Source organism: Nerophis ophidion, linkage group LG18, assembly GCF_033978795.1.
Source record: "Nerophis ophidion isolate RoL-2023_Sa linkage group LG18, RoL_Noph_v1.0, whole genome shotgun sequence".
NCBI classification, from domain to species: domain Eukaryota; kingdom Metazoa; phylum Chordata; class Actinopteri; order Syngnathiformes; family Syngnathidae; genus Nerophis; species Nerophis ophidion.
In genome coordinates this window covers 39295815-39323435 of record NC_084628.1, presented here as the reverse complement: position 1 = coordinate 39323435, position 27621 = coordinate 39295815, and the positions used below count along the sequence as shown (strand labels likewise).

At 45.7% G+C, this 27621-nt stretch overlaps 2 protein-coding genes across 2 annotated transcripts in view; one reads left to right on the top strand and one right to left on the bottom strand.

Annotated features, from left to right (window-relative positions):
* The window catches only part of otol1b (otolin 1b), a 39278-nt gene extending 30221 nt beyond the window's left edge, over nucleotides 1-9057 (top strand). Inside the window, exons 6-7 of the mRNA XM_061878098.1 lie at nucleotides 7734-7805; nucleotides 8053-9057. Of these exons, the coding sequence (XP_061734082.1) occupies nucleotides 7734-7805; nucleotides 8053-8945 (965 nt within the window). The 3' untranslated portion in view covers nucleotides 8946-9057. The remainder of the gene's footprint in view (nucleotides 1-7733; nucleotides 7806-8052) is intronic.
* Nucleotides 9058-16639: 7582 nt separating this feature from the next.
* Nucleotides 16640-26518, bottom strand: LOC133537178 (high affinity immunoglobulin gamma Fc receptor I-like). Its single transcript, XM_061878095.1, has 5 exons — nucleotides 26386-26518; nucleotides 26294-26320; nucleotides 23976-24269; nucleotides 22022-22294; nucleotides 16640-17047 (listed from the first exon to the last, which is right to left on the bottom strand). Exons 1-5 carry the CDS (start codon nucleotides 26399-26401, stop codon nucleotides 16776-16778), a joined length of 882 nt encoding a protein of 293 aa, XP_061734079.1. The 5' UTR covers nucleotides 26402-26518; the 3' UTR covers nucleotides 16640-16775.
* Nucleotides 26519-27621: the final 1103 nt, after the last annotated feature.

Below are 27621 nucleotides of genomic sequence, written 5' to 3'. Positions count from 1 at the left end.
ATTTCCCCGACTTTTCTCCCCACCTTCCCGTGGGACTTTGCAGGGGGCGTTTTGGACATACTGGGCATCCCGGCCGGCGGCGGAACTTGTGGGACTCGAACCTGTGTAGGTATTTTGAACATTTTTGGGACTTTTGCTGACTTTTCCAACTTTCATCCCCCCCCCCGCCCCATGGGACTCGGCTGGGTGTGTTATGGACATTTTGGGCATCCCGGTGCGCGCCTATACATAAGATTTGATGTTAGAGTGTTTTACTTGTTTTAAGTGTTTAGGTCCTAAATGATCTCAGTAAGATACTACTGCTTGTTTCCGACATTTTATGAGCTATTTCGAGTAAAATATGCTTGAAACTATTTTTGTCCAAGTGTCCAAAACACACCCAGCAATGGTGCACAGAAAAGCGGGGAAAAAGAGGGGGAAAAGGCGGCCAAAATGTTCAAAAGTCCCAATTGTGTCCAAAATACCTCCCCAGGGTTCCAGTCCCACGAGTCCCGCTGCTGGCCACACAAATCCCGGGATACAAAAAATGTCCAAAACGCACCCAGCAAAGTCCCACGGGAAGTAGGGGGGAAAAATTAGAAAAGTCGGCAAAAGTCCCCCAAAATGTTCAAAATACCTATCCAGGTTCGAGTCCCAACCGGGTTCGAGTTTGAGTGTGAGTGCACACTCGGACCAGGGTGGGACTTTTGAACATTTCCCCGACTTTTCTCCCCACCTTCCCGTGGGACTTTGCAGGACGCGTTTTGGACATTCTGGGCATCCCGGTCAGCGGCGGAACTTGTGGGACTCGAACCTGTGTAGGTATTTTGAACATTTTTGGGACTTTTGCTGACTTTTCCAACTTTCATCCCCCCCGCCCCATGGGACTCGGCTGGGTGTGTTATGGACATTTTGGGCATCCCGGGACTTGCGCGGCCATACATAAGATTTTATGTTTTACTTGTTTTAAGTGTTTAGGTCCTAAATGATCTCAGTAAGATATTACAGCTTGTAGCTGAGATTTGATGACCTATATTGAGTAAAACATGCTTGAAACGAGAATATCAAATGTTGCAAAGCTGTGTCATCAACACTCACGAGTATAAAACTACTTCTTAAAGTAAGAATTTCTTATTTCAAGAATGTAAAACAAAATCGTGACTTTGACACAATTGTTTCTCATATTAAAACAGATGACAGCCAAATAGACTTTGTCGTTTTATTTTCAATGAAACAATAGAAAATACGTACTCGTATAGTAGTACTTGTTATTAGTGAGAATATACTTTTTTTTTAGGTATTTTTGGGTTCATTAAAGTTAGCTACTTTTACTTGTTTTGGAAAGTCTTGACAAGCCAAATGTTCTTGTTCTATTGGCAGATAATTTTGCTTAGTTCTAGTAAAATACCCCTCATTTTTGTATTTTTTTTTTCTTGTTTTTGAACACTGACTTTTTGCAGTTTACACGATCTAAAGCACTGGTGTCATTTTTTACACGGCTTGCGACGGGACTTTATTAGTGAATTATATTTATATAGCGCTTTTCTCTAGTGACTCAAAGCGCTTTACATAGTGAAACCCAATATCTAAGTTACATTTAAACCAGTGTGGGTGGCACTGGGTGCAGGTGGGTAAAGTGCCTTGCCCAAGGACACAACGGCAATAACTAGGATGGCACAAGCGGGAATCGAACCTGCAACCCTCAAGTTGCTGGCACGGCCACTCTACCAACCGAGCTATGCCACCCCGTCATACAGGACAATTTGAACATCTATATATATATATATATATATATATATATATATATATATATATATATATATATATATATATATATATATATATATATATATACACACAGTGGGGCAAAAAGGTATTTAGTCAGCATCATAAGTACACTTCAACTGTGAGAGACAGAATGTGAAAAAAAAATCCAGGAATTCAGATTGTAGGAATTTTTTTGAATTAATTTGTAAATGATGGTGGAAAATAAGTATTTGGTCAACCATTCAAAGCTCTCACTGATGGAAGGAGGTTTTGGCTCCAAATCTCACGATACATGTCCCCACATTATTTAAGGACTAAATTGCAATAATAAACATATTTTTCATGTACAACAAGTTTGTTTTTTTGTTCAAATAAAGTCAACAATGCTATTTTTTGCGGTCCCCTTTATTTAGAAAAGTATCAAAAAGTTTGGTACCGATATTAAAATATTGATATCAGGACAACCCTAGTTTAGACCAGTGTTTTTCAACCACTGTGCCGTGAGATACAGTCTGGTGTGCCGTGGGAGATGATCTAATTTCACATATTTGGGTTTAAAATATTTATTGTAAACCAGTAATTATACTCTGTTGTTGAGTGACGGTGCTGTCTGGATATCGGCAGAGTAACCGAGAAATACTCCTCCATATCAGTAGGTGGCAGCCGGTAGCTAATTGCTTTGTAGATGTCGGAAACAGCGGGAGGCAGCGTGCAGGTAAAAGGGTGTCTAATGCTTAAACCAAAAATAAACAAAAGGTGAGTGCCCCTAAGAAAAAGCACTGAAGCTTAGGGAAGGTTATGCAGAAGAAAACTAAAACTAAACTGGGCTTCAAAGTAAACAAAGACAGAATGCTGGACGACAGCAAAGACTTTCTGTGGAGCAAAGACAAAGTACATCCGAACATGACATGACAATCAACAATGTCCCCACAAAGAAGGATAAAAACAAGTGAAATATTCTTGATTGCTAAAACAAAGCAGGTGTGGGGAATAGCGCTCAAAGGAGATGAAACTGTTACAGGAAAATACCAAATAATGAGAAAAAGCCACCAAAATAGGAGCGCAAGACAAGAAGTAAAACACTACACACAGGAAAACTGCAAAAAAGTCCAAATAAGTCAGGGTGTGGAGGAGTTCAAGTACCTAGGAGTCTTGTTCACGAGTGGGGGAAGAGTGGATCGGTGCAGCGTCTTCACTAATGCGGACGTTGTACCGATCCGTTGTGGTGAAGAAGGAGCTGAGCCGGAAGGCAAAGCTCTCAATTTACCGGTTGATCTACGTTCCCATCCTCACCTATGGTCATGAGCTTTGGGTCATGACCGAAAGGATAAGATCACGGGTACAAGCGGCCGAAATGAGTTTCCTCCGCCGTGTGGCGGCTCTCTCCCTTAGAGATAGGGTGAGAAGCTCTGTCATCCGGGAGGAACTCAAAGTAAAGCCGCTGCTCCTCCACGTGGAGAGGAGCCAGATGAAGTGGTTCGGGCATCTGGTCAGGATGCCACCCGAACGCCTCCCAAGGGAGGTGTTTAGGGCACGTCCAACCGGTAGGAGGCCACGGGGAAGACCCAGGACACGTTGGGAAGACTATGTCTCCCGGCTGGCCTGGGAACGCCTCGGGATCCCCCGGGAAGAGCTAGACGAAGTGGCTGGGGAGAGGAAAGTTTGGTCTTCCCTGCTTAGGCTGCTACCCCCGCGACCCGACCTCGGATAAGCGGAAGAAGATGGATGGATGGATGGATGGATGGAAGTCAGGGTGTGATGTGACAGGTGGTGACAGTACACCTACTTTGAGACAAGAGCTATAGTCTTTGCCCATCCCTTACCCCACATACTGCTGCAATGTTAGTCCATAGCCTGGTCACTTCTCGCTTGGACTACAGCAACTCTCTCTACCGTTTGGTCTCCCTCACAAGTCACTTCACAAACTTTAGCTTCTCCAGCCCGGATAATCAGCAGAACCCCTTCAATCCAGCACATCCCCCCTTGTTCCTCAGCAACTCCACTGGCTACCCATCAAACATCGTCCATCCATCCATCCATCATCTTCCGCTTATCCGAGGTCGGGTCGCGGGGGCAGCAGCCTAAGCAGGGAAGCCCAGACTTCCCTCTCACCAGCCACTGCATCAAACATCGTATTCACTTTAAAATAATTCTCCGCACTTTCAAAGCCATCCATAAGCTCTCTCCATCATATCTCTCTGACCTGATCCATGTGGCCACGCCCTCACCTTCCCTAAGATCCTCTTCATCCATCCATCTCACTGTCCCCTTATTTTATGGGTGTCAAACTCCATCCATCCATCATCTTCCGCTTATCCGAGGTCGGGTCGCGGGGGCAACAGCTTAAGCAGGGAAACCCAGACTTCCCTCTCCCCAGCCACTTCGTCTAGCTCTTCCCGGGGATCCCGAGGCGTTCCCAGGCCAGCCGGGAGACATAGTCTTCCCGACGTGTCCTGGGTCTTCCCCGTGGCCTCCTACCGGTTGGACGTGCCCTAAACACCTCCCTAGGGAGGCGTTCGGGTGGCATCCTGACCAGATGCCCGAACCACCTCATCTGGCTCCTCTCCATGTGAAGGAACAGCGGCTTTACTTTGAGCTCCTCCCGGATGGCAGAGCTTCTCACCCTATCTCTAAGGGAGAGACCCGCCACACGGCGGAGGAAACTCATTTCGGCCGCTTGTACCCGTGATCTTATCCTTTCGGTCAAGACCCAAAACTCATGACCATAGGTGAGGATGGGAACGTAGATCGACCGGTAAATTGAGAGCTTTGCCTTCCGGCTCAGCTCCTTCTTCACCACAACGGATCGGTACAACGTCCGCATTACTGAAGACGCCGCACCGATCCGCCTGTCGATCTCATGATCCACTCTTCCCCCACTCGTGAACAAGACTCCTAGGTATTTGAACTCCTCCACTTGGGGCAGGGTCTCCTCCCCAACCCGGAGATGGCATTCCACCCTTTTCCGGGCGAGAACCATGGACTCGGACTGGGAGGTGCTGATTCTCATTCCGGTCGCTTCACACTCGGCTGCGAACTGATCCAGCAAGAGCTGAAGATCCTGGTCAGATGAAGCCATCAGGACCACATCATCTGCAAAAAGTGTCAAACTCTGCCCCCCCGATTTTCCAAGGAGACTCCCAAATTTCAGTGCCTCTCACGAAAATCACAGGGGGCAACTATTCTCCCAAAGTTCTCCCGATTCCCACCTGGACAACAATATTAGGGGCGTGCCTTAAAGGCACTGGCTCAAGCCTCCTCTAAAACCTTTCGTCACGTCCGCTTTTCCTACGTAGAAACAGCGTGCCGGCCTAGTCGCATAATATATGTGGCTTTTACACACACACACGCTAATGCAATGCAATGCAAGTTTGGTCAACGGCCATACAGGTCACACTGAGGGTGGCCGTATAAACAACTTTAACACTGTTACAAATATGTGCCACACTGTGAACCCACACTAAACGAGAATGACAAGCAAATTTCGGGAGAACATCCGCACCGTAACACAACATAAACACAACAGAACAAATACACAGAACCCCTCGCAGCACTACCTCTTCCTGGACGCTACAATATAAAAATGTATTAATAGCCTGACTATGCTTAGGTAACGTTAGTCCAGCTAACATTACTGCAGTCCTGGTTGACATAAGATGTAACGTTGTTTTAGTCTAAAGGCTACAAGTGAGCAGATATGGAAATGAACCGGCAACAGTTAACGTTAGTTACTCACCGGCACTATGACTCGGACTGCAGGTTGAAGCAGAGGAAGAGGGGCGTGCTTCGTCATCTCTGTCGCTGCTTCTCTAACCTTCAGGTTATGTACGGCCTGAACATGTTTCAACATTTTAGTTGAACTGCTCCCCTTAGAGCATGGGTGTCAAACTCTGGCCCGCAGGCCAAATTTGGCCCGCCGTCTATTTTAATTTGGCCCTTGAGGCAATATCAAATTAACATTAGAGCTGGCCCGCCGCTATTATACAGCAGCGGTATTGCTGGAACAACCCCCAATTTTCCAAGGAGACTCCCAAATTTCAGTGCCCCTCACGAAAATCACAGGGGGCAACCATTCTCCCAAATTTCTCCCGATTCCCACCTGGACAACAATATTGGGGGCAATGCCTTAAAGGCACTGCCTCAAGCTTCCTCCAAAACCTTTCGCTTTTCCTACGTAGAAACAGCGTGCCGGCCTAGTCGCATAATATATGTGGCTTTTACACACACACACACACACACGCTAATGCAATGCAAGTTTGGTCAACAGCCATACAGGTCACACTGAGGGTGGCCGTATAAACAACTTTAACACTGTTACAAATATGCGCCACACTGTGAACCCACACTAAACGAGAATGACAAGCAAATTTCAGGAGAACATCCGCGTTGTAACACAACATAAACACAACAGAACAAATACACAGAATAATAATAATAATAATAATAATAATAATGGATTAGATTTATATCGCACTTTACTATTGTTAGATACTCAAAGCGCTCACAGAGAAGTGGGAACCCATCATTCATTCACACCTGGTGGTGGTAAGCTACATCTGTAGCCACAGCTGCCCTGGGGTAGACTGACGGAAGCGTGGCTGCCAGTTTGCGCCTACTTCCCCTCCGACCACCACCAATCATTCATTCATCATTCATTCACCGGTGTGAGCGGCACCGGGGGCAAGGGTTAAGTGTCCTGCCCAAGGACACAACGGCAGCGACTTTTGATGTTCATAGGTGGGAAGCGAACCTGCGACCCTCAGGTTTTTGGCACAGCCGCTCTACCCACTACGCCATGCCGTCCCTTGCAGCACTACCTCTTCCTGGACGCTGCAATATGAAAATGTATTATCAGCCTGTGGGAAAAGTTTATTTTGATATTTACCTGAGAAGGCTGCAAATAAAAAAGAGGCATTCAATTTCTATTTAAATTTGATTTGATATGCCATTGCTGTTTTTTAATTATTAGTATTATTTGAAACTCGATTTTGCACGTTACTATAAAGTTATATAAGTCTCGCTTGTTCAATATTTAATGCAAAACTTGTTTGGGTCCCTATTAAAAGGCTAATTTGTTCAATCTTGGCCCGTGGCTTTGTTCAGTTTTAAATTTTGGCCCGCTCTGTATTTGAGTTTGACACCCCTACCTTAGAGGAAAGCCAAGCCTGGCAATAATTGCAGATAGCCGCATCCTCGTCGTATTTAAAGACGGCGTGGCGCAGTGGAAGAGTGGCCGTGCGCAACCCGAGGGCCCCTGGTTCAAATCCCACCTAGTACCAACCTCGTTGTGTCCTGAGCAAGACACTTCACCCTTGCTCCTGATGGGTGCTGGTTGGCGCCTTGCATGGCAGCTCCCTCTATCAGTGTGTGAATGTGTGTGTGAATGGGTGAATGTGGAAGTAGTGTCAAAGCGCTTCGAGTACCTTGAAGGTAGAAAAGCGCCATACAAGTACAACCCATTTATTATTTATTTATTTATTTCTTAGTAAAGCGATGCCTTGGAGCGTTTTTTTTCCGGTCCATTGTTGTTGCTGCTTCTGTATCTGCCGCCCAGTGACTGAGCTACGTCATTTCCTGGGATTCGTTCCTAGGGATTCGGAAAAAAAGAACCAAATCTTTTTCTTTACTATAGTGGCTTTGATATCGGGAACCATTTCTCAAAAAGGGATTTTGAGAAATGGTTCTTTTCTTATCAAACACTCGGGAGAACCGGTTTTCGAGCATCATCCCTAATTATAATTGATTTTTTAAATTTATTCTACCAATGTTTTGGAGTGCATGAGAAAGGAGAGCGGAACTTTCTTTGAGCACATAGTCAGATTTGAACACGTACTTTGCACAACTGCAGCAACAGAAGCAATGTTGTATCAGCAAACTGCTGACTCTTCATTATTTCCGCTTATGAGTTCATTGCAAACAACTGCATGGCATGGTACAAAAAAGCCTTGGCATACACTTCATTAATGCTATATACTTTGATCCACCAGGGGATAAGGGTGACCGGGGGAACACCGGCCCGGGAGGACACCCTGGAGGTCACGGGAAACCAGGGCAGAAAGGTACGTAGTTCTTCATTTTTTTGTTTTTGTGCCATAAGCTTCGATTTGGATCGGATGGTTGAGCGGGTTCGATCCCAGCTTCCGCCATCCTGATCACGGCCGTTGTGTCTCAAGCAAGACCCTTAACCCACCTTGCTCCCAGTGGCCCTTAGACTGGTGTATGAATGTGCGGAACACCCTTGAAAAAGAGATTCTTCATCTCCATGGGATTTCCTGGGTAAAACAAAGAAAGTGTTTTACTCTGCAGGTGATGGTGCACCAAAAGGACAGAAAGGTGAGAAGGGGACGCAAGGAGTTAAAGGTGTTGCCGGGCAGAAAGGCGACGCTGGTCAGAACGGGACTGCTGGTGAGAAAGGAGAACCGGGAAAAGAGGGGCCAGCTGGACCCCCAGGAGTGACTCTGGGGCTGGGTCTTAAAGGGGATAAAGGGGATAAGGGGGAATGTGGCACATTCGGGGAGAGGGGGCCGAAAGGTGATCGAGGAGACACGGGGTCTGCGGGAATCCCAGGAGCAATGGGAATCCCCGGAATGAACGGCAAGCACGGGGCACCGGGTCCTATAGGAGTCAGCGGGGATCCCGGACCTCCCGGAGCACAGGGGGAAACTGGGGTGAGAGGGTCTCAGGGACCTGAAGGCGTAAGAGGGATGCAAGGCTCCAAGGGGGATAGAGGTTATCCCGGGATGAGAGGGGACCGGGGGATGCGGGGCTTTAAAGGAGCAAAAGGGTCCGGTCTTCCCCAAAAGCGCTCGGCCTTCAGCGTTGGAATCTCTCCCAGAAAGTCCTTCCCTCCGTCCGGCTTCCCCGTCCGCTTTGACAAAGTCTTCTACAACGAGGAGAACCACTTCAATGTCAGCAGCAACAGCTTCATGTGTGTCCACGCCGGCGTCTACGTCTTCTCCTTCCACATCACCGTGCGCAATCAGCCCCTACGCGCCACGTTGGTGGTCAACGGCTCGCGGCGGGTTCGGACGCGGGACTCGCTGTACGGGCAAGACATCGACCAGGCGTCCACTCTGGTGGTGCTGAGGTTGGCGGTGGGTGACCGGGTGTGGATGGAGACCCTCAGGGATTGGAACGGGGTGTACGCCAGCAGTGAGGACGACAGCATCTTCTCGGGATTTCTACTTTACTCACCCTGACGCCGATACCGTGTACTCGTGAACTCTTTACGCATCTTGCATTTTGTGTCAAGTCAAGGACTACTGGACATGGTTTTCATTGTCAGCTCCTTTTCAATTAAAAAACCCTTGAAAGTCAAATATGATGTCCTAGTTCGTGCTGTCTAAAGACACCTATAAGGAACCGCTTCAATTATTGGCCCAGGGAGCATTATCACTGGTGGCTCCCTCTAGTGGTACTCAGGTATAAGGGGTGTGCCGTACATCTTACAACTTTATCAGGAACGCAAACAACGATGGTCAAACTACCATATTTTACCGTATTTTCGTGTTGGTGGAGAAGGCCTGGCTCTCGACCTCCAATCTAATTCATACCAAAGGTGTCTATCGGGTTCAGGTCAGGACTCTGTGCAGGCCAGTCAAGCTCATCCACACCGGACTCTGTCGTCCATGTGTTTATGGACCTTGCTTTGTGCACTGGTGCACAGTCATGTTGGAAGAGGAAGGGGCCGGCTCCAAAATGTCCCCCGCAAGGTTAGGAGCATGGAATTGTCCAAAATGTTTTGGTACCCACTTCCAAAGACATGCACCTGGGGATGGGTTGATTGGCAACACTAAATTGGCTCTAGTGTGTGCATGTGAGTGTGAATGTTGTCTGTCTATCTGTGTTGGCCCTGCGATGAGGTGGCGACTTGTCCAGGGTGTACCCCGCCTTCCGCCCGATTGTAGCTGAGATAGGCGCCAGCACCCCCCACGACCCCAAAAGGGAATAAGCGGTAGGAAATGGATGGATGGATGGAGAAGGCCTGGCTCTCGACCTCCAATCTAATTCATACCAAAGGTGTCTATCGGGTTCAGGTCAGGACTCTGTGCAGGCCAGTCAAGTTCATCCACACCGGACTCTGTCGTCCATGTCTTTATGGACCTTGCTTTGTGCACTGGTGCACAGTCAGGTTGGAAGAGGAAGGGGCCGGCTCCAAAATGTTCCCTGCAAGGTTAGGAGCATGGAATTGTCCAAAATGTTTTGGTACCCACTTCCAAAGACATGCAACTGGGGATATGTTGATTGGCAACACTAAATTGGCCCTAGAGTGTGAATGTGAGGGTGAATGTTGTCTGTCTATCTGTATTGGCCCTGCGATGAGGTGGCGACTTGTCCAGGGTGTACCCCGCCTTTTGCCCGATTGTAGCTGATAGGCGCCAGCGCCCCCCCGCGACCCCAAAAGGGAATAAGCGGTAGAAAATGGATGGATGGATGGAGAAGGCCTGGCTCTCGACCTCCAATCTAATTCATACCAAAGGTGTCTATCGGGTTCAGGTCAGGACTCTGTGCAGGCCAGTCAAGTTCATCCTCACCGGACTCTGTCGTCCATGTCTTTATGGACCTTGCTTTGTGCACTGGTGCACAGTCAGGTTGGAAGATGTTCCCCGCAAGGTTAGGAGCATGGAATTGTCCCAAATTTTTTGGTACCCACTTCCAAAGACATGCACCTGGGGATAGGTTGATTGGCAACACTAAATTGGCCCTACTGTGTGAATGTGAGGGTGAATGTTGTCTGTCTATCTGTGTTGGCCAAGCGATGAGGTGGCGACTTGTCCAAGGTGTACCCCGCCTTCCGCCCGATTGTAGCTGAGATAGGCGCCAGCGCCCCCCGCGACCCCAAAATGGAATAAGCGGTAGGAAATGGATGGATGGATGGAGAAGGCCTGGCTGTCGACCTCCAATCTAATTCATACCAAAGGTGTCTATCGGGTTCAGGTCAGGACTCTGTGCAGGCCAGTCAAGTTCATCTACACCGGACTCTGTCGTCCATGTCTTTATGGACTTTGCTTTGTGCACTGGTGCACAGTCATGTTGGAAGAGGAAGGGGCCGGCTCCAAAATGTCCCCCGCAAGGTTAGGAGCATGGAATTGTCCAAAAATGTTTTGGTACCCACTTCCAAAGACATGCACCTGGGGATAGGTTGATTGGCAACACTAAATTGGCCCTAGTGTGTGAATGTGAGGGTGAATGTTGTCTATCTGTTATGGTTTAACAAGAGGAGTGACGGCAGACTGACACCAGAGGGGGGTAATGTTCATAAATGTATTGTATATATAATACTAACAAAAAATACTACTGAGCTATATAATTGAGTGTGACAAAATCCAAGAGTGTCTGCGTGTGACTATGTGTGTAGATTAGCTGAAGTTTGTGTTACCAAAGTGTTGAGGAGAGCGAAGGAACCAGGAAGTCCATGGGGCAGGCAGGATCAGGGGCGAGAGAGAGGCGCCAGAGTCCAGAGGCGAGCGATGAGTCGAGGAACGAGGGAGGCAGTCGAAATCCAGGGCAACGGAAGGAAAACACGAGAGAAGACAAAGGACACATCAAGCCACAGAGATTAAACAAAAATAGAGCTTTCGGTTCACCATATGAGAACTAAGTTCCCGCGACGATCCCTGATAAAGCAGCTCGCCCTCATCAATCCCAGGTGTGTAGAAAGGCAATCGTCTGCAGGCCTGTAGCTGCGTGGGCGTGCTGCTCTCAGCGCGAGCAGGGGCGTGTCTGAGCCCGCTGTCAGCTGAGAGAGCGCATGTGGGCGTGGCCCGCGGTGCGCTCGTCGCGAGGCACAGATGAGGACGCATTGGAATGCGCCCTGGCCGTGACACTATCTGCGTTGGCCCTGCGGTGAGGTGGCGACTTGTCCAGGGTGTACGCCGCCTTCCGCCCGATTGTAGCTGAGATAGGCACCAAAGGGAATAAGCGGTAGAAAATGGATGGATGGATGGTTTTGGTATCCCGGAGCATTCCGATGTTTTTGGACACATTTACTAGGATAGTTCTGGTAAATCCCTTTATCTTTCTATTGTGTTGCTAGTGTTTTAGTGAGTTTAATATTACCTGATAGTCGGAGGGGTGTGGCCACGGGTGTCTTGACGCCAGCTCAGCTGATCTCCGGTAAGAAGCGACTTTTTACCTCAATTTTCTCACCGAAACCTGCTGGTTGACATTCGGTCGGGATCCATGTTCGCTTTGACCGCTCTGATCCATAGTAAAGCTTCACCTCTGGGCGTTTTAAACAAGGAATCACCGTGTGTTTGTGTGGCTAAAGGCTAAAGCTTCCCAATTCCATCTTTCTACTTTGACTTCTCCAATATTAATTGAACAAATTGCAAAAGATTCAGCAACACAGATGTCCAAAATACGGTGTAATTATGCCGTTAAAGCAGACTGTTGGGAACTCGCCTGGCTGCAGTTTTATGCAAGAATCCAGGAGAGAGGAGAACAGGTAAGATGGTTTTAATGTTGTCATCAACAAAAACAAAATAAACAGAAAGCAGTCTTGTATAATGAAACTATCTTCGAGCACTGAGGAGTGCTCGAGTCAAACATAAATAGGCAAATCTTGATTGGCAGCAGGTGTGACCGCTGCCAATCAACGGCAAGAGAGAAACAACAGTGGTCCGTGAAATAAACAGGAAACACTACAAAATAAGAGCACTGAACAGGAAGTAAATACAAAAACACGAAAAACTAACAGAAACGAAGTGACAGATTGTCACACAGACGACTTTTAGCTGTGTGTGTGTGTGTGTGCAGCGCTCATATTTCATAACAGTCCGTGACGTCACGCGTACACGTCATCATTACGCGACGTTTTCAAGAAGAAACTCCCGGGAAATTTTTAATTGCAATTAAGTAAACTAAAAAGGCCGTATTGGCATGTGTTGCAATGTTAATATTTCATCATTGATGTATAAACTATCAGACTGCGTGGTGGGTAGTAGTGAGCTTCAGTAGGCCTTTAAGGCCTTTTTCATTCCAACATAGAGGAAATTGTAGTCGTCCGAAAGATTAAACTGATTTAAGTTTTGCTAAAAGTCTTAAATCGTACAACGGAGTTAATCTAATGTTCCAATTTTAAATCATTGTCCAATTTAAAGGCCTACTGAAAGCCACTACTCCCCACCACACAGTCTGATAGTTTATATATCAATGATGAAATATTAACATTGCAACACGTGACAATACGGCCTTTTTAGTTTACTAAATTGCAATTTTAAATTTCCCGCGGAGTTTCCTGTTGAATACGTTGCCGACATTTTATCCCAGCACCACACATGGCTAAAAGTTGTCCGATTTAATCGCATAATTACACAGTATTTAGACATCTGTGTTGCTGAATATTTTGCAATTTGTTCAATTAATAATGGAGCCGTCAAAGAAGAATGCTGTTGGTGGAAAGCGGTGTATTGCAGCAACCAAAACACAGCCGGTGTTTCTTTGTTTGTTCTGAAGCTTTAATATGGAACAGAGCGGTCAAGCGAACATGTTTCCCGACCACATGTCAACCGGCAGGTTTTGGTGAGAAAATTGTGGTAATAAGACATGCACCTGGGGATAGGTTGATTGGCAACACTAAATTGGCCCTAGTGTGTGAATGTGAGTGTGAATGTTGTCTGTCTATCAGCGTTGGCCCTGCGGTGAGGTGGCGACTTGTCCAGGGTGTAAACCGCCTTCCGCCCGATTGTAGCTGAGATAGGCGGCAGCGCCCCCCGCGACCCCAAAAGGGAATAAGCGGTAGAAAATGGATGGATGGATGGATACACAGTATTTTGGACATCTGTGTTGCTGAATATTTTGCAATTTGTTTAATTAATAATGGAGACATCAAAGAAGAATGCTGTTGGTGGAAAGCGGTGTATTGCAGCCGGCTGTAGCAACCAAAACACAGCTGGTGTTTCTTTGTTTGTTCTGAAGCTTTAATATGGAACAGAGCGGTCAACCGGCAGGTTTCGGTGAGAAAATTGTGGTAATAAGACATGCACCTGGGGATAGGTTGATTGGCAACACTAAATTGGCCCTAGTGTGTGAATGTGAGTGTGAATGATGTCTGTCTATCTGTGTTGGCCCTGCGATGAGGTGGAGACTTGTCCAGGGTGTACCCCACCTTCCGCCCGATTGTAGCTGAGATAGGCGCCAGCGCCCCACGCAAGCCCAAAAGGGAATAAGCGGCAGAAAATGGATGGATGGATGGAAGTCGGCTCTTACCGGAGACATGAGCGGAGCTTGCGTCCTCCTGCATCAGCTGCAACTTTCTTGGCTCCTCCACGGCTTCCATCAGAGACACTGGCGGTCACCACACCCCTCCGACTTTCAGGTATGACTTTATAATCTCACTTAAACACTAGTAACACAATAATCAGATAAGCCTTTTTTTTTTTTACTTTTTTTTTCTTTTTCTAGATTTTCACTCTAATTTTCCTCATCCACGAATATTTCATCCTCGCTCAAATTAATGGGGAAATCATGGCTTTCTCGGTCCGAATCGCTCTTGCAACTGGTGGCTATGATTATAAACAATGTGAGGATGTGAGGAGCTCCACAACCCGTGACATCATGCACACATCGTCACCACACCCCTCCGACTTTCAGGTAAGACTTTATAGTCTCACTAAAACACTAGTATCACAATAATCAGATAAGGGATTTTCCAGAATTATCCTAGTAAATGTGTTTAATAACGTCTGATTCGCTCTCACTACCCTAGCCTTTTTTCTTTTTTTACTTTTTTTCTTTCTTTCTAGATTTTCACTCTAACTTTCCTCATCCACGAATCTTTCATCCTCGCTCACACTAATGGGGAAATCATGGCTTTCTCGGTCCGAATCGCTCTTGTTGCTGGTGGCCATGATTATAAACAATGTGAGGATGTGAGGAGCTCCACAACCGGTGACGTCATGCGCACATCGTCACCACACCCCTCTGACTTTCAGGTAAGACTTTATAATCTCACTAAAACACTAGTAACACAATAATCAGATAAGGGATTTTCCAGATTTATCCTAGTAAATGTGTTTAATAACGTCTGATTCGCTCTCACTACCCTAGCCTTTTTTTTTTTTTAACTTTTTTTCTTTCTTTTTAGATTTTCACTCTAACTTTCCTCATCCACACATCTTTCATCCTCGCTCAAAATAATGGGGAAATCATCGCTTTCTCGGTCCGAATCGCTCTTGCTGCTGGTGGCTATGATTATAAACAATGTGAGGATGTGAGGAGCTCCACAACCCGTGACATCATGCACACATCGTCACCACACCCCTCCGACTTTTAGGTAAGACTTTATAGTCTCACTAAAACACTAGTAACACAATAATCAGATAAGGGATTTTCCAGAATTATCCTAGTAAATGTGTTTAATAACGTCTGATTCGCTCTCACTACCCTAGCCTTTTTTCTTTTTTTACTTTTTTTCTTTCTTTCTAGATTTTCACTCTAACTTTCCTCATCCACGAATCTTTCATCCTCGCTCACACTAATGGGGAAATCATGGCTTTCTCGGTCCGAATCGCTCTTGTTGCTGGTGGCCATGATTATAAACAATGTGAGGATGTAAGGAGCTCCACAACCGGTGACGTCATGCGCACATCGTCACCACACCCCTCTGACTTTCAGGTAAGACTTTATAATCTCACTAAAACACTAGTAACACAATAATCAGATAAGGGATTTTCCAGATTTATCCTAGTAAATGTGTTTAATAACGTCTGATTCGCTCTCACTACCCTAGCCTTTTTTTTTTTAAACTTTTTTTCTTTCTTTCTAGATTTTCACTCTAACTTTCCTCATCCACACATCTTTCATCCTCGCTCAAAATAATGGGGAACTCATGGCTTTCTCGGTCCGAATCGCTCTTGCTGCTGGTGGCTATGATTATAAACAATGTGAGGATGTGAGGAGCTCCACAACCGGTGACGTCATGCGCACATCGTCACCACACCCCTCCGACTTTCAGGTAAGACTTTATAATCTCACTAAAACACTAGTAACACAATAATCAGATAAGGGATTTTTCAGATTTATCCTAGTAAATGTGTTTAATAACGTCTGATTCGCTCTCACTACCCTAGCCTTTTTTTTTTTAAACTTTTTTTCTTTCTTTCTAGATTTTCACTCTAACTTTCCTCATCCACACATCTTTCATCCTCGCTCAAAATAATGGGGAAATCATCGTTTTCTCGGTCCGAATCGCTCTTGCTGCTGGTGGCTATGATTATAAACAATGTGAGGATGTGAGGAGCTCCACAACCGGTGACGTCATGCGCACATCGTCACCACACCCCTCCGACTTTCAGGTATGACTTTATAGTCTCACTAAAACACTAGTAACACAATAATCAGATGAGGGATTTTCCAGAATTATCCTAGTAAATGTGTTTAATAACGGCTGATTCGCTCTCAGTACCCTGGCCTTTTTTCTTTTTTTACTTTTTTTCTTTCTTTCTAGATTTTCACTCTAACTTTCCTCATCCACGAATCTTTCATTCTCGCTCACACTAATGGGGAACTCATGGCTTTCTCGGTCCGAATCGCTCTTGCTGCTGGTGGCCATGATTATAAACAAAGTGAGGATGTGAGGAGCTCCACAACCCGTGACATCACGCGCACAACGTCTGCCACTTCCGATACAGGCAAGGCTTTTTTATTAGCTACTAAAAGTTGCAGACTTTATCGTGGATGTTCTCTACTAAATCCTTTCAGCAAAAATATGGCAATATCGCGAAATGATCAAGTATGACACATAGAATGGACCTGCGATCCCCGTTTGAATAAGAAAATCTCATTTCAGTAGGCCTTTAAAACCAAAATTTGTGACTTTGGGTTTTAAATTAGGCATCAGCGGGGTCCCGGTCACTGGGGGGAACATTCTGTTACAATACAATTGATCCAGTTAAAGCTGGTTATGATAATCTTTATTTCCGGTCAATTTAAAGTCATAAAAAAAAACAAAGTGTGCAATGGTAGGTCAGTTATTGAGTACAACCCTAACCTGCAAAATAGAAGGAAGTGGAACCTTTTGTTTAGGGTCACTCTTCAAATGCTTCCTCCTCGCTCCACTTGGAGAGACCCAAATGCGGCACCTTGGCCTTGCAGCTGTACAGGCCGGGGGTGCGTTTGACCAGGTTAAAGTTCTCCGAGGTGGCCGTCCCCACTCGCCTGTTGTCCTTGTAGAAGTAGTAGTTGATGGGCGGAGCCGGGGCGCGGGCGTTGTACTGGACTCTGCAGACCAGCTTCATGAGATCGACCTGAAGCAAGTCGTTGTCTGCAACCACCTCCAAAACTGGTTGTGTCAGAAGCTCTGTGGAAGCAAAAGTGTCTCAAAGGGCTGCACAAGCCACAACGACATCCTTGGCGCAAGAAAAAAACTCAACCCAATGGGATGACAATGAGAAACCTTGGAGGGGACTGCTGATGTGGGCAGCTGTCATTTGATTGTAATAATACGACATCCATCCATTATCCACCCCTTATCCGAGTCCGGGTCGTGGGGGCAGCAGTCCAGGCCTCATCCTCTAGAGCAACATGAGTGATACCGAGGCATTCCCAGACCAGCTGTGAGACAAAGTCCCTCCAACGTGTCCTCGGTCGTGTCATGGATCTGACATAATAGTGAGAGTCCAGTCCATAGTGGATCTAACATAATAGTGAGAGTCCAGTCCATAGTGGATCTAATATAATAGTGTGAGAGTCCAGTCCATAGTGGATCTAACATAATAGTGTGAGAGTCCAGTCCATAGTGGATCTAACATAATAGTGAGAGTCCAGTCCATAGTGGATCTAACATAATAGTGTGAGAGTCCAGTCCATAGTGGATCTAACATAATATTGTGAGAGTCCAGTCCATAGTGGATCTAACATAATAGTGAGAGTCCAGTCCATAGTGGATCTAACATAATAGTGTGAGAGTCCAGTCAATAGTGGATCTAACATAATAGTGAGAGTCCCGTCCATAGTGGATCTAACATAATAGTGTGAGTCCAGTCCATAGTGGATCTAACATAATAGTGGGAAAGTCCAGTCCATAGTGGATCTAACATAATAGTGAGAGTCCAGTCCATAGTGGATCTAACATAATAGTGAGAGTCCAGTCCATAGTGGATCTAACATAATATTGTGAGAGTCCAGTCCATAGTGGATTTAACATAATAGTGAGAGTCCAGTCCATAGTGGATCTAACATAATAGTGTGAGAGTCCAGTCCATAGTGGATCTAACATAATAGTGTGAGTCCAGTCCATAGTGGATCTAACAAAATAGTGGGAAAGTCCAGTCCATATTGGATCTAACATGATAGTGAGAGTCCAGTCCATAGTGGATCTGACATAATAGTGAGAGTCCAGTCCATAGTGGATCTAACATAACAGTGAGAGTCCAGTCCATAATGGATCTAACATAATATTGTGAGAGTCCAGTCCATAGTGGATCCAACATAATAAATGGGTTGTACTTATATAGCGCTTTTCTACCTTCAAGGTACTCAAAGCGCTTTGACACTACTTCCACATTTACCCATTCACACACACATTCACACACTGATGGAGGGAGCTGCCATGCAAGGCGCCAACCAGCACCCATCAGGAGCAAGGGTGAAGTGTCTTGCTCAGGACACAACGGACGTGACGAGGTTGGTACTAGGTGGGAATTGAACCAGGGACGCTCGGGTTGCGCACGGTCACTCTCCCCACTGGGCCACGCCATCCCAATAGTGGGAAAGTCCAGTCCATAGTGGATCTAACATGATAGTGAGAGTCCAGTCCATAGTGGATCCAACATAATAGTGAGAGTCCAGTCCATAGTGGATCTAACATGATAGTGAGAGTCCAGTCCATAGTGGATCTAACATAATAGTGAGAGTCCAGTCCATAGTGGATCTAACATAATATTGTGAGAGTCCAGTCCATAGTGGATCTAACATAATATTGTGAGAGTCCAGTCCATAGTGGATTTAACATAATAGTGAGAGTCCAGTCCATAGTGGATCTAACATAATATTGTGAGAGTCCAGTCCATAGTGGATTTAACATAATAGTGAGAGTCCAGTCCATAGTGGATCTAACATAATAGTGTGAGAGTCCAGTCCATAGTGGATCTAACATAATAGTGTGAGAGTCCAGTCCATAGTGGATCTAACATAATACTGTGTGAGTCCAGTCCATAGTGGATCTAACATAATAGTTAGAGTCCAGTTCATAGTGGATCTAACATGATAGTGAGAGTCCAGTCCATAGTGGATCAAACATAATAGTGTGAGAGTCCAGTCCATAGTGGATCTAACATAATAGTTTTAAAGTCCAGTCCATAGTGGATCTAACATAATAGTTTTAAAGTCCAGTCCATAGTGGGGCCAGCAGGAGATCATCCAGGAGACATCTGTAATAGATGCCAAAGCCATCTCAGCTTGCTCCTCTTGACGTGAAGGAGCAGCAGCTCTACTCCGTGTCCCTCCCGGATGACCAAGTTCCTCACCTTAACTCTGAGGGTGATCCCAGACATCCTGCGGAGGAATCTAATTCCTGCCACTTATATCCGCTACCTTGTCCTTTCGGTCTTTACCCAAAGTTCATGACCACAGGTGAGTGTAGGAATGTAGACTTACTTGTAAATCGAGAGCTTCGCCTTCTGGCTCAGCTCCTTCATACCAGAGCAGTGACTGCATCCATGCAGACGCCACACCAATCCGCCTGTCGATCTCGCGTTCCATTCTTTCCTGACTCGTGAACAAGACCTCGAGATACTTGAACTCCTCCACTTGAGGAAGAACTTCACTCCTGACAAAGGGGTGCAGTCCACCCTTTTCCGACTGAGAACCATGGCTTCAGATTTAGAGGTGCTGATCCTCATCCTAGCAGCTTCGCACTCGGCTGAAAACCTGGTCAGTGAACGCCTCAGGTCCCATCTTGAAGAAGCCAACAGGACCATGTCATCTGCAAAAAGCAGGGACGCGATCCTCTGGCCACCAAATTAGAACCCTACCCCACCCTGACTGCACCTTGAAAGTCTGTCCATAAATAATTAAACATTGAACTCGTTATCTAGTCAGGTTTGGGACAGGTGTGCTGCTGGTGTGCTCCACTGAGTTTTTGCGTTTGCTCACGCACAAATTAGGGAGAACATTTGCCCGGAGGTCAAAAAGGTAAAGAACCCGTGTCCAACTATTAGAAATAATTAAAGTGGATGAGTTCAAGTACCTAAGAGTCTTGTTCACGAGTGAGGGAAGAGTGGATGGTGAGATTGACAGGCGGATCGGTGCGGCGTCTTCAGTAATGCGGACGCTGTATCGATCCGTTGTGGTGAAGAAGGAGCTTTGCCTTCCGGCTCAGCTCTCAATTTACCGGTCGATCTACGTTCCCATCCTCACCTATGGTCATGAGCTTTGGGTTATAGACTTAGACAAACTCATCCCGCGTTTGTACCTGCCTCGCTTGAACCTGGAGGACCAGGGACTGTACTCCTGCAGGGCCTCGTGGGACAAACACGGACGGACGTATTCTGGGATTTCAGCCGGCGTTGTCTAAGTCTATAACCCAAAGCAGAAACTTGACCGAAAGGACAAGATCACGAGTAGATGGTTTCCTCAGCCAGGTGGCAGGGTTCTCCCTTAGAGGTAGGGTAAGAAGTTCTGCCATTTGGGAGGAACTCAGAGTAAAGCCACTACTCCTCCACATGGAGAGGAGCCAGAAGAGGTGGTTCGGGCATCTGGTCAGGATGCCACCCGAACGCCTCCCTAGGGAGGTGTTTAGGGCACATCCGACCGGTAGGAACCACCCGAACGCCTCCCTAGGGAGGTGTTTAGGGCACATCCGACCGGTGGGAAGCCACAGGAGTCTATAACCCAAAGTCTATAACCCAAAGTCTATAACCCAAAGCAGAAACTTGACCGAAAGGACAAGATCACGAGTAGATGGTTTCCTCAGCCGGGTGGCGGGGTTCTCCCTTAGAGATAGGGTGACAAGTTCTGCCATTCGGGAGGAACTCAGAGTAAAGCCACTACTCCTCCACATGGAGAGGAGCCAGAAGAGGTGGTTCGGGCATCTGGTCAGGATGCCACCCGAACGCCTCCCTAGGGAGGTGTTTAGGGCACGTCCGACCGGTAGGAAGCCACAGGAGTCTATAACCCAAAGTCTATAACCCAAAGCAGAAACTTGACCGAAAGGACAAGATCCCGAGTAGATGGTTTCCTCAGCCAGGTGGCAGGGTTCTCCCTTAGAGATAGGGTGAGAAGTTCTGCCATTCGGGAGGAACTCAGAGTAAAGCCACTACTCCTCCACATGGAGAGGAACCAGAAGAGGTGGTTCGGGAATCTGGTCAGGATGCCACCCGAACGCCTCCCTAGGGAGGTGTTTAGGGCACAGCCGACCGGTAGGAACCACCCGAACGCCTCCCTAGGGAGGTGTTTAGGGCACATCCGACCGGTAGGAAGCCACAGGAGTCTATAACCCAAAGTCTATAACCCAAAGCAGAAACTTGACCGAAAGGACAAGATCACGAGTAGATGGTTTCCTCAGCCAGGTGGCAGGGTTCTCCCTTAGAGATAGGGTGAGACGTTCTGCCATTTGGGAGGAACTCAGAGTAAAGCCACTACTCCTCCACATGGAGAGGAACCAGAAGAGGTGGTTCGGGAATCTGGTCAGGATGCCACCCGAACGCCTCCCTAGGGAGGTGTTTAGGGCACAGCCAACCGGTAGGAACCACCCGAACGCCTCCCTAGGGAGGTGTTTAGGGCACATCCGAGCGGTAGGAACCACCCGAACGCCTCCCTAGGGAGGTGTTTAGGGCACATCCGACCGGTAGGAAGCCACAGGAGTCTATAACCCAAAGTCTATAACCCAAAGCAGAAACTTGACCGAAAGGACAAGATCACGAGTAGATGGTTTCCTCAGCCAGGTGGCAGGGTTCTCCCTTAGAGATAGGGTGAGACGTTCTGCCATTTGGGAGGAACTCAGAGTAAAGCCACTACTCCTCCACATGGAGAGGAACCAGAAGAGGTGGTTCGGGAATCTGGTCAGGATGCCACCCGAACACCTCCCTAGGGGGGTGTTTAGGGCACATCCGACCGGTAAAAGGCCACGGGAAAGACTATGTCTCCCGGCTGGCCTGGGAACGCCTCAGGATCTCCCGGAAAGAGCTGGACGAAGTGGCTGGGGAGAGGAAAGTCTGGGCTTCCTTGCTCAGGTTTGCCGTGACCCGATCTCAGATAAGCGGAAGAAAATGGATGGATGAACGGAAAATAATCAAAACTTAACTTGGAGGTCAAAACGTGCACGTAAACTCACCCAAAACCTGAACTTGAACGCCGGCTGAAATCCCGGAATACGTCTGTCCGTGGTTGTCCCACGAGGCCCTGCAGGAGTACAGTCCCTGGTCCTCCAGGTTCAAGCGGGGCAGGTACAAACGCGGGCTGAAGTCACTCTGGGTCGTGACCGCCACGCCATTTTTGTACAAAATCACCTCGTGGAGCGGCGGGCTGCCCCGGACGCGGCACGTCACGTTCATGGCTTCGCCGACGAGGACGGGATGCAGGGGGCCCTGGAGAATGGCCCAACCTCCTGGAGAAAGATCAATGACGACCACAATGTATCCCAGCCGGTATTTCTCTACACCGGTACCTCAACTAAAGAGTGCTTCCAGGTAAGAGCCGTCTCTCGGCTAATTGTGGTTCTTTACCTTACCAGCAACCGTTTGAGGTACAAGAGTCCTTGCAGTCTTTAGCTCAGGGGTGGCCACACCTTTTCTGCAGGTGAGCTACTTTCTTTCAATTGACCAAGTGGAGGGGATCTACAAACCCTGTTTCCATATGAGTTGGGAAATTGTGTGACAACACGTGACAAAAAAGTTGAGAAAAGTGGCAATAAATACTGATAAAGTTGAGGAATGCTCATCAAACACTTATTTGGAACATCCCACAGGTGTGCAGGCTAATTGGGAACAGGTGGGTGCCATGATTGGGTATAAAAGCAGCTTCCCATAAAATGCTCAGTCTTTCACAAGAAAGGATGGGGCGAGGTACACCCCTTTGTCCACAACTGCGTGAGCAAATAGTCAAACAGTTTAAGAACAACGTTTCTCAAAGTGCAATTGCAAGAAATTTAGGGATTTCAACATTTACGCTCCATAATATCATCAAAAGGTTCAGAGAATCTGGAGAAATCACTCCACGTAAGCGGCATGGCCGGAAACCAACATTGAATGACCGTGACCTTCCATCCCTCAGACGGCACTGTATCAAAAACCGACATCAATCTCTAAAGGATATCACCACATGGGTTCTTGTACACTTCAGAAAACCACTGTCACTAAATACAGTTCATCGCTACATCTGTAAGTGCAAGTTAAAGCTCTACTATGCAAAGGGAAAGCCATTTATCAACAACATCCAGAAACGCCGCCGGCTTCTCTAGGCCCGAGATCATCAAAGATGGACTGATCCATAGTGGAAAAGTGTTCTGTGGTCTGACGAGTCCACATTTCAAATTGTTTTTGGAAATATTCGACATTGTGTCATCCGGACCAAAGGGGAAGCGAACCATCCAGACTGTTATCGGCGCAAAGTTCAAACGCCAGCATCTGTGATGGTATGGGGGTGCATTAGTGCCCAAGGCATGGGTAACTTACACATCTGTAAAGGCACCATTAATGCTGAAAGGTACATACAGGTTTAGGAACAACATATGCTGCCTTTTTTTTCATGGACGCCCCTGCTTATTTCAGCAAAACAATGCCAAGCCACGTGTTAGAACAGCGTGGCTTCGTGAAAAAAGAGTACGGGTACTTTCCTGGCCCGCCTTTAGTCCAAACCTGTCTCCCATGGAAAATGTGTGGTGCATTATGAAGCGTAAAATACGACAGCGGAGACCCCGGAGTGTTGAACGACTGAAGCTCTACATAAAACAAGAATGGGAAAGAATTCCACTTTCAAAGCTTCAACAATTAGTTTCCTCAGTTCCCAAACGTTTATTGAGTGTTGTTAAAAGAAAAGGTGATGTAACACAGTGGTGAACATGCCCTTTCCCAACTACTTTGGCACGTGTTGCAGCCATGAAATTCTAAGTTTTGATTTGATTTGCAAATCATTGTATTCCGTTTATATTTACATCTAACACAATTTCTCAAGTCATATGGAAACATGGTTTGTACATCATTTATATATATCATTTCTATTTGAAAGAGAGGGTTTTGGACAGCAGCCAGACAAGAGCGACAATAATTCCCCCACGAGAAGAATCTCACCGTCCACATTGATGTCCACAGGCGGGCTTTTGAGGGTGAAAATGTCTCCCACCGCCGTGTCCCTGACGCCCTGGCATTGAAACGCTCCACTCTCAGCGATGCTGCCTCTCAGCGTCAACGTCGGAGTCTCGCTATTTTGCGGGAGCCGCTTGGAGTCCTTGAACCACAAGTAGTCCCAAGTGGAATTGTGGCTGTCACTGATGCTGCATCTCAGCTGGACCTGTTCACCGGAGAAAACCCGGGAATGTCCTGAGGTCACCTCCAGTCGTGCGCTGGTGGAGGTCACGGAGGGTGCTGCACACACACACACACACACACACACACACACACACACACACACACACACACACACACACACACACACACACACACACACACTCACACACACATTTTTTGGAATTTCTTACCTTCTTGAGACCTCTGAAAATGCCTCACCCTTTACAAAACACCCTTTCTAGTTATACACTACAAAGATGTGTAATAACAAAATGAATAATATATACACCCTTCCATCCATCCATTTTCTTCTGCTTATCGGAGGTTGGGTAGCGGGGGCAGCAGCCTAAGCAGAGAAACCCAGCCTTCCCTTTACCCAGCCACTGGTAATGTAATTAGTTACTATGGTGCCTAGGCACAAGCGCCCCCCCGACCCCAAAGGGAATAAACGGTAGAAAAGGGATGGATGGGATGGATGGATGGGTCATCTAATGAGTTACTATGGTCATCTAATTAGTTAAACTAGTAATTAATTAGTTACCATGGTATTCTAATTAATTACTATGGTCTTCTATTTAGTTACTATGATTATCTAATTAGTTACTATGGCCATCTAATTAGTTGCACTGGTAATGTAATTAGTTACTATGGTCATCTAATTAGTTGCACTGGTAATGTAATTAGTTACTAAGGTCATCTAATTAGTTGCACTGGTAATGTAATTAGTTACTATGGTAATTTAATTAGTTACTATGGTCATCCAATTAGTTATTATGGTCATCTAATTAGTTACTATGGTCATCTAATTAGTTACTATGGCCATCTAATTAGTTACTACAGTCATCTAATTAGTTACTATGGTCATCTAATGAGTTACTATGGCCATGTAATTAGTTACTATGGTCATCTAATTAGTTACTATGGCCATCTAATTAGTTACTACAGTCATCTAATTAGTTACTATGGTCATCTAATGAGTTACTATGGCCATGTAATTAGTTACTATGGTCATCTAATTAGTTACTATGCTCATCTATTTTGTTACTGTGGTCATCTAATTAGTTACTATGGTCATCTAATTAGTTACTATGCTCATCTATTTCCTTACTGTGGTCATCTAATTAGTTACCATGGTCATCTAATTAGTTACTATGGTCATCTAATTAGTTATTATGGTCATTTAATTTGTTTATTATGGACATCTATTTAGTTACTATAATCATTCAATTAGTTAGTATGGACATCTACCTAGTTACTATGGTCATCTAATTAGTTACTATGGCCATCTAATTAGTTACTACAGTCATCTAATGAGTTACTATGGTCATCTAATTAGTTACTATGGCCATCTAATTAGTTACTACAGTCATCTAATGAGTTACTATGGCCATGTAATTAGTTACTATGGTCATCTAATTAGTTACTATGGCCATCTAATTAGTTACTACAGTCATCTAATTAGTTACTATGGTCATCTAATGAGTTACTATGGCCATGTAATTAGTTACTATGGTCATCTAATGAGTTACTCTGGCCATGTAATTAGTTACTATGGTCATCTAATTAGTCACTATGTTAATGTGAGTCACAGCAGCTCAGACGAGGCACCAAGCAGTGTGGGCGGGGAGTGTTTCCACAGAGCAGAAGGAGATTTGTACAACAAAGTTCTAAAACTTAGTGATACATCAGATTGTAGGTGTTTTTTTTTTTACCCTTGTTGTTTTCTTTTCTTTTTTTTTGCATTTTTGTTGCGTTTCGCTTGATTGTAAAATAAAATATGTGGATGGAGGGAGGGTGTGACATTCATATGTTGTCAATATTCAGTGTTTTATCCTTCATAGTTAATATTGTAAATCCCACATTCTTTACTTCCATCTACATTCTGGGTGTCTCATTCAGTCAAAAAATTAAAATTCCATCCTGTTTTGTTAATGCATTCTGTCATAACGTCTTTTAGCTTTCAATCAGACATTATTGTGAGGTTTTGTATTACTGTTCCTAAAAATAGGACCCAAGCCCACGTACTGTATAGCAGATTTTCATATGTGTGTGTGTGTGTGTGTGTGTGTGTGTGTGTGTGTGTGTGTGTATGACATACATACCTAGTGGGGACGCCAGCAGGGCTACAACTGTGAGAGGAGAAGATCTTTCAGGAGTTGCTAAGAAATATTGTAATGAAACAAAGCAAACTCACCCAGGAAGGAGATCATCCTAGCAGCTGTCTTTTGTCCGACAGATCAGACTTGTGGAGACAACTTTTATTCCTGGTGGGAAAGGAAGTGAAAGTAGTTCCAAACAACACACGACTCAGGAAATCCTCTTTTCTGCCTTTTGTTCCAAAAAAAGTGGAAGTAGCCCTTCTCTGATATTGCTAAAGTGCTATCTCTGAATTGTCTCCGCTCGCTTTACTTTGGCCAACGGTTGCAGAAAGTACAAAGTCTTTTAATAGACTTCTAAGAAGAAGCAAATGTTGAAACCGTGAGTCAGGATGGTATGTGGAAAAGTTAAATGCCCGTTTCAGTCCCTCAGATCATAGACATGATCAAGCTAAAGTTTGAAACAAAGTTATTCTAAAAGGTGACATTGCATACCCGAAAGGGACAAGTAGTAGAGGAATATTTTATACACCGTTTTTTTTCCTAGGGGGCGCTGGAGCGCTATTTTGACTTTTGGGGTTTGGTTTTTTATTAGATGGCAATTTTTGCCAGTCCTGATGTGTGTTTAAAATTTGGTGAGTTTTGAAGCATGTTAAGGGGGTCAAATTACAGATCAGCGTTTCTGGATGTTGTTGATAAATGGCTTTCGCTTTGCATTGTAGGGCTTTAACTTGCATTCTGAAGCATTTTAAGGGGGTCAAATTACAGTTCAAAGAGACAAAAATGACATTTTTTAGGAAACTTTGCGCAGGGGTTCTTTGAAGGCGCGTAAAATCAAAACCGGAGCAGTGATCAAAACTTTGTTGGATAGTTTTAATCAAAAGGGTTCAATCTCTCTCCTGTGCGAGTTTGAAGCCGAAACGACAAACGCACTCGGAGGAGTTTACGTTTGGAAAAGGTGACGGGTTTTTACAAAACATTTATTTTGAAGGGGTAATTTTTAACTTCCTGTTGATTTTTGCCGAAGGATGTCAATCATCTAAATGTAGGTCTAAGTGAGACCTACATAGAAGTTTTTGTTTCATGTCTTTCCGGCATTCCTACTGGAAGTTACAAGCAATTTTGTTTGTGTTTTCTTCCTAGGAGCAGTTTTTGCTGTGTTTTATTCAAAAATTGCGCTAGAGCGCATTTTTTAATTTTAGGGTTTAGTTTTTTCATTAGATCGCAATTTCTGCCAGTCTTGGTGTGTGTGCCAGGTTTGGTGAGTTTTGAAGCATTTTAAGGGGGTCAAATTATAGTTCAAAGAGGCCAAAATAGCATTTTTTGCAAAAATT